This window comes from Monopterus albus, unplaced genomic scaffold, assembly GCF_001952655.1.
Source record: "Monopterus albus unplaced genomic scaffold, M_albus_1.0 scaffold71.1, whole genome shotgun sequence".
Taxonomy (NCBI): domain Eukaryota; kingdom Metazoa; phylum Chordata; class Actinopteri; order Synbranchiformes; family Synbranchidae; genus Monopterus; species Monopterus albus.
This window is the reverse complement of record NW_018127951.1, coordinates 89,049-109,325: the sequence shown is the minus strand read 5'-3', so window position 1 is coordinate 109,325 and position 20,277 is coordinate 89,049. Positions and strand designations below refer to the sequence as shown.

At 41.4% G+C, this 20,277-nt stretch overlaps 1 protein-coding gene across 11 annotated transcripts in view; it reads right to left on the bottom strand.

Moving 5' to 3' along the window:
• The window catches only part of ryr1b (ryanodine receptor 1b (skeletal)), a 69,047-nt gene that overhangs the window by 38,777 nt on the left and 9,993 nt on the right, over positions 1-20,277 (bottom strand). For 8 of the 11 annotated variants that reach the window (XM_020605655.1, XM_020605662.1, XM_020605663.1 and 5 more), the window contains 31 exons: positions 14,982-15,104; positions 14,776-14,877; positions 14,330-14,350; positions 11,323-11,397; positions 11,134-11,212; positions 10,788-10,900; positions 10,575-10,674; positions 10,135-10,231; positions 9,951-10,025; positions 9,478-9,634; positions 9,189-9,353; positions 8,815-8,936; positions 8,447-8,633; positions 7,263-7,398; positions 7,066-7,161; positions 6,546-6,664; positions 6,241-6,374; positions 5,832-6,073; positions 5,545-5,737; positions 4,807-5,023; positions 4,619-4,723; positions 4,138-4,241; positions 3,939-4,022; positions 3,689-3,848; positions 3,364-3,511; positions 3,028-3,233; positions 2,724-2,898; positions 2,355-2,563; positions 1,919-2,265; positions 1,363-1,498; positions 959-1,119 (listed from right to left, as the gene is read on the bottom strand). In XM_020605655.1, coding sequence (XP_020461311.1) covers positions 959-1,119; positions 1,363-1,498; positions 1,919-2,265; positions 2,355-2,563; positions 2,724-2,898; positions 3,028-3,233; positions 3,364-3,511; positions 3,689-3,848; positions 3,939-4,022; positions 4,138-4,241; positions 4,619-4,723; positions 4,807-5,023; positions 5,545-5,737; positions 5,832-6,073; positions 6,241-6,374; positions 6,546-6,664; positions 7,066-7,161; positions 7,263-7,398; positions 8,447-8,633; positions 8,815-8,936; positions 9,189-9,353; positions 9,478-9,634; positions 9,951-10,025; positions 10,135-10,231; positions 10,575-10,674; positions 10,788-10,900; positions 11,134-11,212; positions 11,323-11,397; positions 14,330-14,350; positions 14,776-14,877; positions 14,982-15,104 — 4,388 coding nt within the window. The remainder of the gene's footprint in view (positions 1-958; positions 1,120-1,362; positions 1,499-1,918; positions 2,266-2,354; positions 2,564-2,723; positions 2,899-3,027; positions 3,234-3,363; positions 3,512-3,688; positions 3,849-3,938; positions 4,023-4,137; positions 4,242-4,618; positions 4,724-4,806; positions 5,024-5,544; positions 5,738-5,831; positions 6,074-6,240; positions 6,375-6,545; positions 6,665-7,065; positions 7,162-7,262; positions 7,399-8,446; positions 8,634-8,814; positions 8,937-9,188; positions 9,354-9,477; positions 9,635-9,950; positions 10,026-10,134; positions 10,232-10,574; positions 10,675-10,787; positions 10,901-11,133; positions 11,213-11,322; positions 11,398-14,329; positions 14,351-14,775; positions 14,878-14,981; positions 15,105-20,277) is intronic. The other 3 variants (XM_020605660.1, XM_020605665.1, XM_020605666.1) reach the window with 1 other exon arrangement.

The window sequence follows — 20,277 nt, the reverse complement described above, 5'->3', positions numbered from 1 at the left end:
CAACCATCACTGCAGCCCTCCACCAGTCAGGGCTTTATGGCAGAGGGTCCCGACGGAAGCCTGTCCTCAGTGCAAGACACATGAAAGCCTGCATGGAGTTTGCTAAAAAACACCTGAAGGACTCCAAGATGGTGATAAATAAGATTCTCTGGTCTGATGAGACCAAGATAGAACTTTTTGGCCTTAATTCTAAGCGGTATGTGTGGAGAAAACCAGGCACTGCTCATCACCTGTCCAATACAGTCCCAACAGTGAAGCATGGTGGTGGCAGCATCATGCTATGGGGGTGTTTTTCAGCTGCAGGGACAGGACGACTGGTTGCAATCGAGGGAAGGATGAATGCGGCCAAGTACAGGGATATCCTGGACGAAAACCTTCTCCAGAGTGCTCAGGACCTCAGACTGGGCTGAAGGTTCACCTTCCAACAAGACAATGACCCTAAGCACACAGCTAAAATAACGAAGGAGTGGCTTCACAACAACTCCGTGACTGTTCTTGAATGGCCCAGCCAGAGCCCTGATTTAAACCCAATTGAGCATCTCTGGAGAGACCTGAAAATGGCTGTCCACCCACGTTTACCATCCAACCTGACAGAACTGGAGAGGATCTGCAAGGAGGAATGGCAGAGGATCCCCAAATGCAGGTGTGAAAAACTTGTTGCATCATTCCCAAAAAGACTCATGGCTGTATTAGCTCAAAAGGGTGCTTCTACTAAATACTGAGCAAAGGGTCTGAATACTTATGACCATGTGATATTTCAGTTTTTCTTTTTTAATAAATCTGCAAAAATGTCAAAAATTCTGTGTTTTTCTGTCAATATGGGGTGCCGTGTGTACATTAATGAGAAAAAAAATGAACTTAAATGATTTTAGCATATGGCTGCAATATAACAAAGAGTGAAAAATTTAAGGGGGTCTGAATACTTTCCGTACCCACTGTACATGTATGAAAGACTAACCTGTCATGTATGTTGCCTTTGTCATCTCCCACAGTAACAGTGGTACTGCGCACCTTGGAGAGGTCAAAGGTTGGATCATACTGGTGGTAGTCAGGAGTTACCCAGCCAATCCACACACCAGAAGGCTCCTGCCCAGCAAAGATCCTCACAGAATAGTAATACTGAAATTTTAAAAAAGATTATGGAAAAAGTAAGACTACTACAACAAGAAAACATCTGAGTGAAATATCTAAAAGCAGGAATATTGGAATATCTAAAGATACTATAACTTAAGTAGTGAAAACTAATACAAAGTCCAAATTTTTTGACTCTTTAAATCATGCCATTGATTTTTGCCAAATAGGAGTGATCAGTTGGACGCATGCTATAAATGTAGCATTAGCAGAGAAAGATGTTTAGCTCACAGTTGTGGTATTTTGGATGATCTCAGGGTCATCTCTGTCATCGGGGACTACATCTTCCATCAATCGTGGCACTGTTGGAGGGGCAGGAGGAGGGGCAAGAGGTGTCATGGCAGCCTTCTTAGCCTTGAAGAAAAATCTGATGATGTGCACAAAAGATAACATATATTTGATGATTTTTACAAAATGGACACATCTCTTTGCACCAACTAACTTCACTGCTGAATGACACAAGTGAAACCATGTAATTTCAGTAAACAGCATGTAGCACAGGCATATTTTTTAATGAAAACAAAAAAAAGAAAGGAAGTAAGGATGAAAACTGAGCTGTTGAGCCCATGGAATACTCTTAAGGACAGTTTGTAATTCAATAGCAAATTTTAAATTACCCCTGCAGGCTGAAAAAACATTTACATTTTTCAGCTCCACGGGTTCTCAATTAGTAAGGTTTCGACTCTCTTGTCTTACCCATAGTTTGTTTTACACAGAGGATGGCTGAATTCTTTTCATAATGACTTATTCTGCAGACTTGTTCCTGTTCATAACCTGCCAAACCTACCCCCTTTTCTTTCCCTTTTCTGACACAATGTCCTTCTCGTTTTCCACAGAGATTTCCTTAGGTACAGACGGCTCCTTCTTTTCATCATCCTGCTCCTTGCGGTTGGCAGACTTCTTCAGAACTTCAAACTCTGAGTCGGGCTCCACCACCACCACTTCCTCCTCGGGGATCGTGAGGGCATGGGTGAGAGGGGTGGTGCCCGCTGGGACCTTGAAGGTCTCATGGAACTGGACTGGCATGCTGAGCCTGAGAAACATCATATCGGTATTGGCGTTCTGCGAGCCAAAGGTCTTATGAGTCAGTTTCAGACAGGGGGCACTATCCACCGTCCCATCAACACGGGAGACCTGGGAGAAAATGTGTTTAAATATAAATACATTTGCTAGTCTTAAAATTCTAGCTTCATTAAACATGGAAAGTGTGTTTGAGTAGTTACCTCAATATGATTGTGATCTGTGGGTACAGGCACAAACTGCGGCAAACTTTTACTGAACCACATGGTAATATCTCTCTTCATATTGATGGCAAAAGGTTCAAATCCTTCCTGCAGGCCACAGATAGCAAAGTAGCGCAGGCTGCTGACGTTCTGACCAAGATTGATCCTTCCAACCTGAGATAGGCCCAGTGCACACACTGGGATAAAGCCTGAGGGGCAAAATCACAGGAAAGTAATTGGTAAAAAATATTTTCAAATTGACTTAAAGCTGTCCTGTAGCAACCAATAAGTTTTATGTGAAGAGATTCTTCTTTTCCCTTGCTGCTGCTACTACAAATAAGGTACTGTAAACTGACCATTAACTCTTACCTTCCCCAATTTCAATATCTTTGAAAGCCATCTCAGAGCCTGAGTCACTGATTAACATTTCTCCGTTGAGCGTAAACATGATGTTCATCTCAGTCAGGTCAATCATACAGCCGACTACATCACCAGACTGCCACTGGCGACCAAATGGTTCATTGCCAATGTGCCATCTTTGAGCCTAGAAAGGATTACATCAATTATTATCAAATTATCTATAAAATAAAACTTTCATGAACCCAACAAATAAACCTGATTTAATTCAATGGACAGTGATTTACCTGAGATGAACCTAAAGACGCAGACTAACCTTATTGCCATTAAAGACGTAGGCCAGTTCATCTGCTCCAAGTTCAGTGTCAGAGCGGACATTAGGACGTGCCCAGCCTACTCTCATCTCCCCTGTGGTCACTGCTTCAAACTCAAAGTACCATTTCCCTTGGGTGATAGCATATGTCTTCTCTGCCCTAAAGATTCGAACCTTGTCCCCACGGGTGTTCTCGAGGCCATGGGCGGCTGTGGGACAACATGGATTATAAGATTAAGAAGAACGGAGATATTGGAGATGCCCTGGGTGGAGTTAAATAACTTTGAAATCGCATGTTATTTTGTGTTCAACACGTTAACATGAGGTAAACTGACTTACTGCTCTCCTGGTCTGGAGGCTCAATGTTGTAGCCATAGCCAATGAGAGTGCGGACAGCGTTATTAACACTGTCTCGGTTTGTTTTCTTAGTTTTCTCGTCTAGCAGGTTGTAAGGTACCAGACGAGGGTTTCGCTTATTCAAGATGTCCTAGGAAGTGTTACAAAATAAAACTTGATGTAAAATTTAAGAAAAAAAATATCCTTAAAAGACTGTAATGGCAGCATGGCATAGCAGCTGCTGGATTACAATAAATGGACAACATAGATAATTTGGTTAATATGAATAAATTTAACTCAGACCAGGAAAGGATGGGGAAATGGTTACCTGCACAATACTGTAGGTCCATCCTTGTCGTACCCGGTCCCTTGCCCAAACATTATGCCCATTTTCTGCCAGTTTTTCAACAAGCTGGTTCTGGTTTGGCGTTAGTTTGACATGGTTTAGGTCAAGGGGGGCAGGCTTGTATCCATTACTCATCATATAGCTAAAGAAGAGACCAAAGGACATATGTAAATGCATAGAATTTACCACAGAAAGTTAGTTTACACTGCCAGAAATATCTTTTTTGCCATACGTCTTGGCCATCTTGATCTTCTTGAGATTCTCCTCTGCTTTCTCGTCACCCATACCAACATGGCAACCCAGCGCCAGGAGAGTCCTATAGGAATCAAGGACATAAGCATCACCAACAGTGTCCAAGGACATCAAATTCCTCCTCTGACCCTCACATCTTTCAAAATCAAACTGCTACAGAACCTTAACTACAAACTCACTTGAGAGTCTCTCCAGACATCTGCAGGTTGTAATTCCTCTCTGGTTCAGGAAGACTCTGGAAATCTACCAGACAAGGGTGAAGCTTCTTGTTGTCATCTCTGACCTGTGGAGAAGGTTGGCAGTAGATTACTAACTAGCATGACAAGTCTGCATTTTTAACACACTTGAAACAAGTATCACTTTTCTTATAGTGCTTATTACAACTGAAGACATAAATCAATGAAGACTTTTAAAAACTGATTAAAGAATTTAAGGAAAAGGAAAAAAACAAGTAATTTTTTGGAGAAAATTACACTAAATCACATTCTGGGTCCCTCTATTAAAACAAATTATGGTCTGATTTTTATTATAAAGTGAACACAGCATTTAAAAATATATTTCTGTAAATTCTCAAAAGCTCCAAAACATCTAAATCTGAGGTTGTCAAATCAATATTCCTCTACTGCTACTTCTGTACTGTAGTGCTGACTCCATACTCACACTCCCAAAGGTCCAGCCCTGCTCAATACGGGTGATAGCCCAGAGCTCATGAATATTCTCTGCCAGCTTCTCTCGGATGCGCTCCAAATGGGGAGGCAACACAATCTATGCAACAAGAGAAGTGAAACCAATCTACCACATACTTTAATGACATAATCAAATTCTGATGTTAGGTTTCAAGTTTTTACCTGGACAGTGTCCACTGGGCAAGGGGTGAATGAGGTGTGGGTGAGGGAAAGGGTGGGGCCCAGCAGGTTGCGCACGCCATCAAAGTCATGCTTATATTCCTTGATAGGCTCAATATGCATTCTCTCTCTAGGCAACAGAGCCTCATAACAAGGGGCATAGCCAGGTGGGGGCATGAACTTGAAGTCTCCATGACGACCACCAAGGAGGAACCGAGCCCTAAGGTGACAGAAACAGAGTTGATCCTAGTCTTTATCTATTTGAGAAAAAGGTCAGTATATAGTAAAGTCCGTTAGGGAAGCAGTGCCTTGATCTTTATAAAACTCACAATAAATAAAATACTGATTTAATTTCTGTGCCAGTTCCTGAGCCAGTGTTTCCCTCCCTGCTCTCATTAATTCACCATAAGTTCCATCTCAGCACTGTGAGGGATCATTACACACAGCAGCAGCAAAATCGTTTTGGGGGACACTATCGGTTTTAAAGAGATTATCTGAGCGCTTTGGAGATCATTTCAAGGATTTATATGCATTTATTGAATTCAATTAGAAATAATTAAAAGTTATGTAAAATACAGTATAGGACTGTTTGAAGCTTAGCTATAGGGAATATTCTGCCAGTTTTTATTCTGTATGACAGTCTCCTGTGAAAATATTAAATTAGTCAGAGAGGGCAATGGAAGGATTCTGGCAGTGTGTTCGCCCCCAGCCAGCATTATTACTATAATATTTTGCACTTACTTGACTCCAGCAGAGAAGCTGATGACAGGGAAGAAGAGGCTATCCACATTAAAGTTTTCAAACATGCCCTGAACCGGGTGGCCATTAATGCGGAAAGAGATAGTGGGCACGCTCAGGTCCAGACAGCAGCTTACAACATCATCAGCTGCCAGGGCGTGTGCACTGGGCGAAGCCACCTGGCGGGGTACAGTACCTGCATGGCAGAGCAGGGAGTGAGGAAGTCATTCAACAAAACATACAGCATAATGGTAAACAGCTCAGGAGATAAATTAGAGTATTCATCTTACCTGACCATAGATACAGTCCATCAAAGCCATAAGAGTAGAGGTCATCTCCCACACCGTTGCCTCCCCAGCCTTCTCCTCCTCCAGGGTAGGGGCTGTAGCCCTCAGTCATAGCCCAGCCCACACGCAGGTGGGTAGCCTGCGCCGTCACAAAGGGTTCCACGTAGTCCACCATTACCTCATAATACCACTTCTTATATTGTGTGGACCCCTCACATGTACCCAGGAAGATGTTGGGCCTTACACTGAGAACAGAAGAGGAAGAAATAAACAATGAACTTTACAGACAACAACAGTCAGCGTAGCTGATGGCTTAAAAAATGCTGCACATTTTTTATAAGAAAACTAAGTAAAAGACATGTTCGCCCTGACAATTAACAGTCTATATATCTGTTTATATACCAATAAATACCTGGTGGCATAGTTTACAATGTTGGACTGCAGTAATAGGTCTCGACCCGGAAGCAGGTTTTCAGTGATGAGGTTCTGGTTGGACCTCACAGCTACACCATTACACACACAAAGAGAGCGCAAAACATCCAAGACCTAAAGGCAGGACAGAGACAGACATTGCTATTTATTTTAAATGTGGCAGAACATTCCAGTTACCACTTGCAAACGTATGTGATATGGTAGGAAAATGCATCTGCTGTAGCAAAGTTGCTGCTGGGTAATGTTACTTTCAGCCCCTGTTCCTGACAGTGAGAAAAGACAAACCTTGTGGTTCCTTCCATGCTTGTCCAGGAGAGAGATGATGGACTTAATGTGGTTCTCCTGGATGATGTTCAGAACCTCAGGGCTTTCAATTAGCACACAGTACAACACCTCGAGAATACCTATGTGTATAGAAAGGAGGAATATGACTACCTCTTAGCATTTTCTTAAACAGTAATGCATGAATGGAAGAAGATGTACCAATAACGCATTAATAAAAACATAGTCCAAAAAATGTAATTAAAGAATCCAAATCTATAAATAAATCTATAAAAAATAGATAAAAACTAACTACATAAAACACTGCTAAAAAATATGAATGCAAAAAGGTTCATCCATTAGCTATTTTTCACATCATTGTTGGTCTTTGTGCCTGATGATGTCATAAGTTTGAAAATTTAAGCTGTATCTAATTCCTACATTAGATCCAGCCAATCCTTAAAAACAGTTAGTCAGCTCTAAAGAGCAGACCTAGTTTGTGGGCAGTGGCTGTATCGGGGACTGAGTGAGGCACATCTGATACCTGAGGAGGCCTCCAGACGGTCCAGCTTGCTGACCAGCCAGTCCAGGTTGTCACAGAACAATGCACAATTAGACCGGTTCCCCCTAATTAGAGAGGCTGTTCAGTGGAGACATAGAGAAAAATAATGTTACTTTAATTTGTACATATAGTGTTTAATTCGAGTGTTGTGTTTTACAAGTTCACAGTGATTCTACTACCCAGCAGCTCATAAAGGAGGTTGACAATCTCCTTCCAGGACTCTGCAGCTTCCTCTCCAGCAAATTCAGAAAAATGAGCAGCAGTATTGTACACGTTCAGGCGGTCGATGCACTCCAGCACGATGGTGATCATTCCCTAAGAACGAAAACAGAAACTCAGGGTCCAGAGAGTTTACATCATTATTCTGTTTTTTGTTGTGTTTTTGTTGCTGTTAGTGTTGGTGGCAGTATTGTATATTTAGGATAAAGTTAGTATTAGGTTCATGTTAAGGCGGAGTTAAGAGTTAAAGTTAGGCATGTATTTGTGACGGTTCAATGTCCTCACAAGTGATAAAAATGAATAAATGTGTATGTTTTTTACAGTAATACAAAAAGTTACAAAACTGCGTACGGGCTTAAAAAGTTCTCTGGGGTGTCAAAGGTACAAGATCCACTTTGTATAAGTTATTGGAACAAACAGTAAAAATCAATAGATATGGAAAGTCTGGTCTGAATGTGTATGTGGCAGTGACGTGTGGTCAGGGGAGGCAGGTGAGGCAGAGCCTCCCCTGTCAATCTTGAAAAGAAAAAAAAAAGTTAACCATAAAATATAATAAATGTTAATATTTGTGGGCTGGTGTGTGTTGTAGGCAAACAGTACGCCTGCCTCAAGGCAGAGGGCGCTAGTGAGCCCACAGATTCTTGCGCTACCTACAATCTTCTTCGTGCTTGTTTATATTTCCTTTACAATCCGCCTTATCAAAATGGAAGATTACATTTCCAAGCTGAGAAAATTCACAAATCTGGACTTTCAATCAAAACATTTTTGACAGTCTGGACATTTTTGTCCAGAAGGATCTTCTTTATTGAAAACATTTGTTTTAATATTGGATTCGAACGGTAAAAGGGTTTGTAATACATACCAGCTGACAAATGGATTTCGTGTACAAGTAAAGGTAAGACCATAAACTTTTATTATTTCTAGTTAGAAATAAGCTCAACTGGAATAAATTTTAACCTCAAATTAAATATGGGTCACGTTTGTGTGAAGAATGCTGATATGAGATATAAAACAACGCAATGTCTGTTAACAGACAATTTGTATTTGTAAATCTGACTGTAAAAGAGTTAGTGCCTCACCAGCTGTCAACCTCACCGCACGTCACTGGTATGTGGCTGTTCAGGCAGCGTGTATATTACAGTACCTCTTCTTGGAACAGGTTCTGCCGGTTGCGGAGGGAGCGCAGTTTGGTCTGTTTCTCCTCGTGCTCCAGTTCCTCCTCAGGTGGACGAAAGTAAAAGATGAGGTCCTGAAGAGAGAGAATGACCCCCTCCAAAGGAAGCGACACAGCGACTGGTGACTTGCTCTTTCCACTCAGAGAGTCCAGTCCCCTGGAAGAACACAAACAAATCACCAACAAATCTGAAATTTTGAACACATTACAATGCTGTGAATACTATAAACAAAAGAAATCATGCTGAAATGACAGAATAATAATTATGGACATCCCTGCATCCCCCGCAGAGGAAATTTCAAATTATTCCCCTCACATTTAAACATGTACATATTTACTTGATGAACTGCCGGAAGAGGCCCGTAGTGCTGTAAATCATTCGAGCAGCTTGAGACTCTTCACTTTGGGAGCGGGACACAGTTAGGGCATCATCCATATGACCCTCCTGGTGCAGAATGACCTGGAAACACAGACAACATGATTTTATTACACCACCAGTTCTCTCCTTCTCCTGAGAGGCCGGTTTCTGGTGGCTGTCTTATGTAACAGCTATACAGCCACATCTACTTTGTACTTAAGATAATAAAAAATATTTAACAATCTTTAAGAGTCAAGAAGTGACTACTGCAGTACCACTGTAGACCTAATCCAGACTAACTTAGTTTTTGCTGCTATATTGAAAGATCTTATTTGATCCCTTTTTTCTTGATACCTTTCTCTTCATCATTCCCAAACGAGCAGATTTGGCATCCAGAGCAGCATATGTGAGCCACAGACCTGTGGACACATGTTGAACAAAGCACATAGACTCTCCATATTTAATCTCTGGAATGCCCATCCCCTCAACATCACGCTTGTGAGCCACCTCCACCTTCTCCTGCTCAGGGGAACCAGGGGAAAGAAGGGGTGGGAAAAAAAAAATCACAGTCAGAGAGAACTTATAGCATAATGATGACAGACAGGATCCAAAGGCAGCAGAAACTTAAAATATTAACTCTAACCTTTGAAGCACGGAAGCAGAAAGCGGACAGTTTGGTGTTGGCCTTCTCTGGGTCGACCACCAACAAACCCTTTTCCTCATCCAGACACAGGTACCGGCCTGTGGTAATGTGGCGAATACGAAAAGACTGCCCCCACTTCATGTGGCTACCGCTCCAGCTACAGACAGTAAGTGGGGAAAGAGCATATTATTAAGAGGCCAACAAAATCTTTTAATTACTATTATTTTATGATAATCATTCTCCAGATTGTGGTTAAAACATTTAGGAAAATCAATGGGTAACAAAATAGACACAACACGCATGAAGACACTAAAAAAACCAAAACAATACTGGCTATAAATCATTACAATGCCAACAATGCTTATGTTTATGCTGAGATTACTAGTTTTCAATAATTATATACATAAAGAAAATATTGTACACTTGTTTTAACACATAAAATGAAACTACATTGTCACTGAGGGGACAATCACCTGATTCTGAGAGGCTCCAGCCGCCACAAGGATCGAGCCTGACTGCACACAGCACCACCTTCATAGTGAGCCATCCTGTAGCAGAGTCAGGGCAGACACACACACACACACAGTCATATGGTATCAGATTCACAGGATACAGTATGTTTCTGTTCAGGACCGCTCTGCTTACACTTCCTCTCACCTGCGCTTTTCCTCTCCTTCCTCTGGTGTAGCGATGGTCAGACACTCATCCATGTGGCCGTGGAACAGCCGGAGAACGTGACCTCCTGTCAGATACCCTGAGAGGAGGAACACACACCAGGAGTTTATATATTGTGTAGACATGTATAGTATGTATATTTCTGTATAAGTACATTTCTCCTTATGTACAGTATATGTTAAGTGTACACTATCTGATGTGTGATAGCATGACCCTCCACCAATCCTCAAAATGTCTCTATGCTTACAGGTGCACTATCTGATGTGTGATAGCATGACCCCCCCACCAATCCTCAAAATTTCTCTATGCTTACAGGTAATGTTTTGAAATACAAATATAATGTGTGTATATCTGTTTCAAATGTCTCCAGAACTGCACAGCATTGGTGGCTGCAGAGCAAAATGTGTAAAGCAGGTTAGTACCCTCAGCAAGTTCGCATCCAGAACTAACTGGGTTCATGTTCCACAAAGTTTGCATGAAGGAGGCGTCCACCATCAGATCTCCACTAGCGTAGGACAGGTGCTGGTGACAGAGGACAAGAAAAAAAGCAAAAAGGATTTAATTCAGCAGATCTTATGCATGACTGAATGCTCCATTGTGTAACAACAAAGAGCACAGCATATGAGGAGTCTTACCAGGTATCTCTCAGAGGACACACTGACAAGAATGAGGTCATCACCCACCCTGACCTTTTCACCTTCTGACCTTTGCTTAGAGGCTGGATGAATGGTCCACCAACATGCCTCACCTGCAGTGAGAACAAGATCAAACAACTACATATTATTTACTTGAGCAATTATTAAAGTAATTTATTTCCATTCATGTCAATAGCTTTGTAAAAATTCCAAATCTATATTAAATTCACAAAAACTACTTAATATTACTACAGGAGGATCATGAATTTCAGTAATCAGTTAAATAGAAGCTTAGAAAATAGCATTCTGTTGTAGCTTGAAAAAGGATTTTCAAGTTTGGTTTTACCAGAGGAGTCTTCTTGTAGGCCTACATCAAAGGCCAGCTTGTCTGTTAGTGACCGAGATGTAGTCAGACAGCTCAGGTACTGGGGAGAGAGTTTTTATTCAGGACATGACCAGAATTTTGCCACAATGCAGGTAAAGGTTTGGCTTTAAACTACAATTAAAAAACACCGGCCTTAGACATATATCTTACCATGCCTGAGTGGTGGTGTCTCAGGAGGATGGCATGACCATAAAGTAAGGTACGATGACCTCCACCTTGGGACGACTGGAGGGAAGGACGACAGGGAAATAATTAACAGACCACCCTGACATCACTGACCACAGTCTTTAAATATACCTTGACCAGACAGACAGGAACACAAAGATATATTCTTAAGATCCAGAGGTCAGAAGAGTCAGGATTGTGGGTAGAAGACTGGAAGACAACAAAAATTCGCCAAACTTTGCTGATACTTCTTGGCTTATTTAAAAAAATCCTGAAAAGAATTTTCAATACTTTAATGACTCATACATTATGTGGACAAAACAGAGATTTATTTCCCCAAACAGATATGATATATAACATTTTGAGTTTACTCATACAAATAGAAGAACCAAACAAAAAAGAGCCATATCATTAAAAAAGCAATATAAAGACATCTCTGGCACTACGACAATACTGTGCTATAAATCATAATTTGACACAATGCAAAACAATTGTAAAACTTTTTACAAACTCACACAAAGCTAAACACAACAATAAGCCACCCTACCTTTTCTCAACATCCAGCAATGATGCAACAAGAAAACACAATTACTGTGAGAGTTGTAGATGGATTAGCCAAAACAACCATTTAGTCCAGCCAACAATGCTAAGCCTGTATTTAGGGCTAAGCATCCAAAATTCACTGGGATAAGTCAGGGGCAGGAATGTCAAGTGGTCCACTTTAGCACTAGGTTTGGTTAGGACAGGTGGTGGTGGTGGTGGTGGTGGAGTGTGTGTGCATGTGCCTTTGTATCACTTACATTTTGGGGACTGAAACCTGTTACAGTCACATTGTGGAGACTCGGCCACATCAGACATCCAATTCAGGAAATCACAGCATTTTAGGGTGGCAAAATGTTTTAAGGCTTTAGGTGTTAGGTATTAGGGTTAGGCAAGTGGCGGTTATGGTTAAGGTTACTAGGATAGAAAACACAGTGTGTGTTTCTGTTAAAAGGAGCTAGGTCTGTCCAGAGCTCTGGAGGTGTCCAGTTTCCCCATCCATCTCTGACAGAGGGGGGGGACCCTCCGCTGGGCTGCATGCCATGCTATTCTGATGCTCCTCCTCAGCATTAGAAGGCCTGGCTTGCCCACAACTCATGTGTGGCCAGGAACTGCCCAAACCAGCCAGCTAATATAGTTCTGCAAATTGAGACTTAAAGCTTAAATTCTGGTAACTTCAGCCAGATAATGGTTCATTCATCTGTCTTTTTAAAAAGCTAAAAGACTTATGAGTCTGTGTTGTGGCTAAGTTCTTTGCTATTAGGATATTGTCTACTCTTGCACCCACATTGCCTGAATGTGTTTTACGTACTTCTTCAATTTGTGATTTCCAACATATCTCAGAGTACAATTGTTGAATGTTGATGCAAGATTCTAAGTATACAAAATTTTGCTTGTGGCAAATATATGACACAATGCTACAAATCACCTATTTTTGGTTAGTTATCCACTGGAAAAGAAAGATATTTTTAACCATATTAAACCTTCATATACAATGTGTATTTACATGCTATTAAACAACCCCAAATCAGAAAAAGTTGGGATGTATGTAAAATCAAAATTAAAACTGAAAATAGTGCTTTGAAAATCATATAGTTACATCCATAAATACCACTTACAACTGTACTGTGCCAAAAGGAAGCCCTATGTCAACAGTGTTGAGAAGTCCAATCGACTGCTCCTGGCTCAGAGGCATCTGGGACGGACCGTCACACAACGTGTACTGTGGTCAGACAAATCAGGATTTCAGGAAGGAACTTTTCTGGAAGGAATGGGTGCCGTGATCCAGACCAAAGACAAACAGGACCATCCAGACTATTACCAGAAACAGCCAAAAGTCCAAAATCCAGGGTCTGTCATGGTCTGGGGTTGTGTCACTGCCCTTGGTAAAGGTAACTTACACTTCTGCGATGGCCTCATTAATGCTGAAAAATACATAGAGAGCTTTCAGCAACATGTGCTGCCTTCAAGACGACATCTTTTCCAGGGAGGCCCATGCATATTTCAACAAGGCAATGCAAAACCTCATACTCCACCCTACCAAGGCCTGGCTGTGGAGGAAAAGGGTGCGAGTGCTGGACTGGCCTGTCTGCATCACTATTTTCAGTTTTAATTTTGATTTTACATACCATCCCAACAGACTGTGTGTGTGAGTGGTTGTTCGTCTATGTGTTGGCCCTGCGATGGACAGGTGACCTGTCCTGGGTGTACCCCACCCCTCACCCGCAGCTGGCTGGGATTGGCTCCAGCCCCCCGTGACCCCGTTTGGGACTAAGCAGTATAGAAAATGGATGGATGGATGGATACCATCCCAACATTTTCTGATTTGGGGTTGTAATAAACAAAGGTTAGATGAGGCTTGTCTGAGTATAATCAGTTTTTGCAGCAGCAGAAAACACATTTTGTATGAAACAGGAAAAAAACAAAATTGGCTTAACATCATCAAAGACTACCACAAAATGTACTGAAACAAAGGAAACAAGGAAAAGGCAAGGCGGCTTAATGTTGATGACAAGGTAATAAGGATAAATGTGCTAGAGACATTTCTGCATGAAATGCAAATGAATGACGCATTGTGACACCTTGCTAGGTTTGATATGGTAGAGCAGCTAATTTATTCAGAACAGTTACAAGTGCAGTTAGAATTATAAAATTAGAATTAAAAGAAATAATCAGAAAAAAGTATATACATAAAATACTGCTCATTACACAATCTTTTGAACTGCAGATTCAAGCAATTACAATGAAAACTGGATCTGATTACCTGGACCCCTCAGTTACTGCTGCTAAAAATTAAATACATGTGTACAGAGCTATCACCACCTCGAGGTGAGAGCTAAATGGATGTGAACTGAGACGTGAACATCCAGTGGGCAACAGGACAGGAACAAGGACAGTTGCCAGGTTGGCTAGGACACACATTACAGGAAATAAGACACGCTAAGAGACATACCCATTTGTCCAAATCGACTGCCTGCTCGGCAGAAAAGCAAGATGGGAAGGGAAGGGGAGCTAGGTCAGATAGCAAGTTGAAAAAACATAACAAAATAAAAACAAAGAATAAGTTCATCTATGGTGCTCACATAAGATGAAAGTGCATAAGGAATATTATGCTGTATAGTGAATCTTAAAGCCTTTACATTAATGTTTAAAAGCAGAACCTGCATTCCACATGTAAACAAAAAAAGATGCCCAAAAAAAGCCTGAACTACAACCTGAAAATCTTTTCACTACGCTATGTCTCTACCATTTGCAGTCATAAGCCATACTCCTCAAAAGCGCCTAGATGATGTGATCTCTCACTCTCTCATAACTCTGCAAAGGATGTGGTTAACTACATATCCTCTGTCAATAGATTCTCCTATTACTCATTTCTTTTTGTCTGATTTTGACTCCTACCTCAGTCATCTCCACCGTGTTGGCCAGCATCTCCTGCAGAGCACGGACCGACAGGGACTGCTCCAGGATGAAGGTACATATGGCCAGGTCTGGGGGTACCTTCTGCAAACATTTAAGGACAGCGCAGTGGTAAAACAGAGTTGATAAAAACAAGGGTACATACCGTACAGGCCAAACAAAAGGAAGGAAGGGGCCCAGCATCTTACCTGGGCATTGGATGTCGTTTCCAGGAAGCAGAGACGATTCCCAAAACCCTCACAGGACAGACATAGCTTAATCTGCTGCTCTTTCAGGATGGAGGCAGTGCACTGCAGAACAACTTGGTCATCCTGCATCCAGTACAAAAACAATCAGATATAAACACATCTATTCACTGACTTTTCACTTTCTGGTACATTATTTAGTCTCAGAATCACACACTTCCTAGATCTGACTGTTCCTGCTCGTTGATTTTGTTTGACACTTCCTAGATCTGACTGTTCCTGCTGGTTGATTTTGTTGTGGTGGCTTTTTAATATTTTAGCACACAAATATGGTTTAAAAGCACCAAATAAAACTGGCTCAACTTGCCATTTGGCACAAGCGTTGTTATATACAATACAGAACCTTTATTGACTAAAGAGACATGCTTTGCAAGGAGAGCAAAAGAGAAGCAATTACCAACAGCACATTGTTCTACAGTATTACAAGCATTGTGTTGATGTGCAAAATGCCAGTTGTTTTGTATGTTTTATGCATCATTTATTGTGTGCTGTATGAGCACTGGCAAACTTTTTAAACTTTTTTATAAAAACTTTAGAAGATTTCACAACTAAAGCAGAAGCCTCCTAACTGTTGTAAATGAATGAGAACCAATGGCTGCCTGTAGAGCCGAAAAACATATTTTAAAAAATCCCAAACTATGATTTATCAAAGGGCCATTGGTAATAAATACACAATTTATGGTTAAAATATCATCCAGCCACTGCAGTGACAAATACATGTAACTGTATTTCACAAGCAGAATGTGAACAGACAGTAATCTGCTGCTCCTTGTCAATGCCTGGACGTTCCAGAGACTGGTGTAAATACGGCAGTAAACACCCCCTCCCCTCTGAAACCCACACCTGACACTCAACATTCTCAGCTGTTCCTTTTACTCACTCATTATGACAAATAATCCTCTCTACAGTTCTGGACAGATTTCCGACTTTTCTCCCCTCTCACTAACGTCCAATGAATCGCCCTGTCTTCTCATTCCTGGCCAGCAGGATTTAGTGTTTAGGATAACAGACAGGTACTCTGAAGTGGGGAGTTTGTGTGTCTTTGTTTATGGAAAATGGAAAGCAATGCAGAACAGTGACCTCATAATATCATTCTTTGGCTGAAGAGTGTCCCCTCTTCCTTTGGCTGGACTATCATCTATCGCTCCTCAGCCTAGAAATGTCTCCTCTGTCTCGTCCTTCTGTTCCTTGCTTTGTACTTGAGAAAGTGGAGCAATGTGCCCTCTCTCCTTCAGTACATGCACAACACCACTCAATAACAATTCATGCATTACTAATGTTGTACATGTACCACACAAACAAGTTGTTTTTGCAAAATTCTTAATTTTCAGGGGTATTACAAAAGATAAGTCACACTTGGGATTACAGCATCTTCCCCACCTCCCATGTACATCAATCACTTCTACCCACACCCCTTGGAAGCTGGGATTCAGAGCAGCTAGCTATATATGGTACAATGACAATGATCTTTGTTTATCAGGACTGTTCTGACACCAGGCATCACCAAACAGAAGTTTTAACATCACAGAAAAAGTTCATCTGAACTGGACTGAGCAAGAAATGGGCTAAACTAGCCATGTTTTGAGGAGAGTACATACAGACTCAGACCACAGTCCCCATTAAGGAGACAGGGCTGAGCTCATGTGTGTCTAAAAGCGGACTTAAGTAAGTGCGTGACTCATTGCACCGAGACGAGATGTGTGGTCAAATGACAACCTTATACAATATATGCTGTCACACAGCGGCCCTGCCCATTGGCTTCCATCTATATCCACAGTTTTACACAGCTAACCTGGTCTACTTCAGTCACACTGTAGAAAATCAAAAAGACAGAGAACCCACAGGATGGCTGTGAGAGCTCAGGTATTCAGTCAAAAACAGGCAGAGACTTGGCCTTAAAGTTGCAGAGAATATTTTATCTCACTGTGTTTAGCAATATTTCAAAGCATATAAAATGTAAGATATATCTTAACAGTTCTATGTAAATTATTATTACAGAAATACATACAGTATAATCTGGATTAGGACACTCAGGCACCAGCCACTACAAAGCTATGTTCCTCCAAGAGTCACACCGTGTGAATCACTTCCAAACTGACCTTGTGAAAAGATGATTTAGTGACCCCACAAACCATTAGGCTTAACTCAGCCTTTTATTAATAGCTGCAGCTTTTATGATTTGAGTGCCTGACTTTATTGTAAGGCAAAAACAATTCCTGATTATCTGTTAATCTCATATGACTGTGAGCCACAATATGCAGGTTGTCACAGACCTGATCCAGTGAACTTACACCTGGGCCACAGACATGAAACACATTTAATGTGCCATCGGTGTGGTGTGTGTGTAGGCTTACAGCCAAACCATCTTTGGACTTAGTGGATGAAGCATTCAGGCTTTACAGATGCTCTGGGTCAGAGGGAGAGATAGAAACAACTGGATGTAAACCTACAGTTACACAAACAAACACACTAGTATGATGCAGCAGAGATTTACAAACTGAGACAGAGGCAGCAGCTGAAAGCAGACACCTTTGCATATTCTCTAGGGCCGTGCGAGGATGCAGAGAGAGGATAGGCAGGGTTCCCCAGATAAGAAGGCACAGTGTCTAGCAGACAAAGGAAGCAAACAGAGAGATACTTGCTTCTACTGATCCTCGAATGCTTTGTTAAAGTAAAGGGGTAGGACAACAAGTTTAATTCTACAACTATGAGAGCAGCTGATAGAATTCTCACTGTGGGCAGAAAATGTGTTTGTGTTCATTTTGGTGGGCAAAGAGTGACACTTCAGTTACTTCATCTGCTACCCTGCTGTGTGGGACATTTTTACATTTGATGAACTGATGCTGTGATGGAAATGGAAACTCCAGCATCCGGCTAAGTGCTGATAAAACGTTAATGACAGTTGGGCATTTGTCTTCTCTAACAGCAGGTAACCAGATGGTTCAGCGCTTGTTGACTGTTCAAAAAATAAAAAATATCATGCAAAACTGATGCTGTAGCTGGTTGACTTATCATTTATTCAACATCACATTAGATTTTTCACAACAGAATCAACAACCATTCATGTTTTGTTTGTATTTATTTAGTTTAAGTTAACTGGGTAGTTTTAATGCAGTTTGAGCTGTTTAACTATGATTTGTTTAAAATCTTTATTCCACTTCATGCCTGTTTAATGATTCTTTTTCAGGAGTACTTTTTCAGCCGTTCATGCCACAATCTCAAACTCTGAACTGACAGTCTGTACCACCGAAAACCTGCCCAGTAATAAATGAACAGCCATTCTTTCTCTATGGCTCACAGTGTGCTGATGCAGGCCACCCCAGGACATTGATTTTACTTCTGCAGACATAAAAAGGGTGAGGGACAGCACATTGCACAGTATGTGGGTGGAGGTGAGGAGTGGTTCAATAAGGCGTAGGAGTGAGTGGTGATGGGGTTTCCCTTTGAAAACTAGAAGAGACCAAAGAGGTGCACTATCACTATCACTGTCTGAAGGGCCCATGTGGTACCCTCACTCCTCTAAATCATACACTCTCCCTTCTGTTTCCTACTGTACTTACTAATATATCTGAAAGAATAAAATCTACCAAACAACCACCCTCTTTTCTCCATTTTGTGCCTTTCTTCAAAACATTGCTATGTATCATCATTCTCAAAGAAGAGCTAATTTTACAAACATTGCTGTTTTTTCAGAATCATTGCAATCATTGCTTGTAACACATTTTAAGATAAGACCCTTTTCACTGGCCTGAAAAAGTGTCCACCCCATCACCTGGTGAGGTAGTTTTGGGGCTATAGGTCTGTACTACATGAGAATATAAAGAGGCACCAAGTGTCCCTGTAGCTGCAGTGTTGGGAAAGCTACCAATGACTTCACACTGGAAGAAGTTGAACTACAGCAAAGCTGGGGGGTTTGGTTATCTTAAGTTCCATCCATCCATTTTCCTCCGCTTATCCGGGACCGGGTCACGGGGGCAGCAGTCTAAGCAAAGATGCCCAGACTTCCCTCTCTCCAGACACTTCCTCCAGCTCCTCCGGGGGAATGCCGAGGCGTTCCCAGGCCAGCCGAGAGACATAGTCCCTCCAGCGTGTCCTGGGTCTTCCCCGGGGCCTCCTCAAGGTGGGACATGCCCGGAACACCTTCCTAGGAAGGCGCCCAGGAGGCATCCAAAACAGATGCCTGAGCCACCTCAGCTGGCTCCTCTTGATGTGGAGGAGCAGCGGTTCTACTCTGAGCTCCTCCCGGGGGACCGAGCTCCTCACCCTATCTCTAAGGGTGCGCCTGGCTAACTTAAGTTACTTAGAAAAAATAGTTCAAACTACTCTGTAAAAAAATCATCAAATTAAAAATGTGCATAGACAGACAATTATACAAGATATAAAACAAAAAAGTCATATGCCTGCAAAAATGCCACTCACTTGAGTTTATTATTATTGAGTTTATTATTGAGTTATTGAGACCTAAACTTGTCCTAAACAAAACAATCCCATCTGGGCTTTTCACAAGGGCAAAACTGCAAAGAATGCTATATTTTTGTTGTAAATTCTGGATTTTGTATTATCAGACTACAACTGAAACAGTAACGAAAGAATATTTAACTTTTCCTCTTGTTAGCAAGCAAGCAAGCAAAGTTTCAGTAAAATAAAGTGCCAACAGCAGCTGCTCATGTACATACTGTTAATAAGCTCTCCTCCCTTGTGCACATGTAATTTGGTCTGAACCTCTCAGCCCCAATTTCAGCAGCCCCATTTCCCCCAGTCATTTGTGCTAAACTCTTTAAGTGCTTAAAATACAAATTAAGACACTTAATGAAATCCAGGTTTAATTTAATCTTTTTTTGAAGTATGAAGTTGTTAGACCGTTCCACTGACGTGAGCACTAGTCTGAAAAATGGGCCTGTTGTCTTACTTGTCAGTGTTGTAACACTGAGTTTGTACAGTCTTAACATCTCAAACAATGTCTGTCACTCTTTCAGCCCTGGATTAGCTTTTTCGTCTGTGCTGTAGACCTCCACTGATATTCAAATCAGAGAAGCACACCACTGCACATAGTGACATATTTCCTCGTTACAAAAAACAAGGCCCTAATATTTGTTAAGAATATCCAGAGACTTTGTGCATGGGCCCTTAACTCTTACTTACTTCAGATGCTGTAAAAGTTACAGCAGTTCTGAGACTTTGGGCCAACATTTCTGGAAAAAAATATCAGGGTCTGTTGTTTGGTGACATTGTGGGCCAC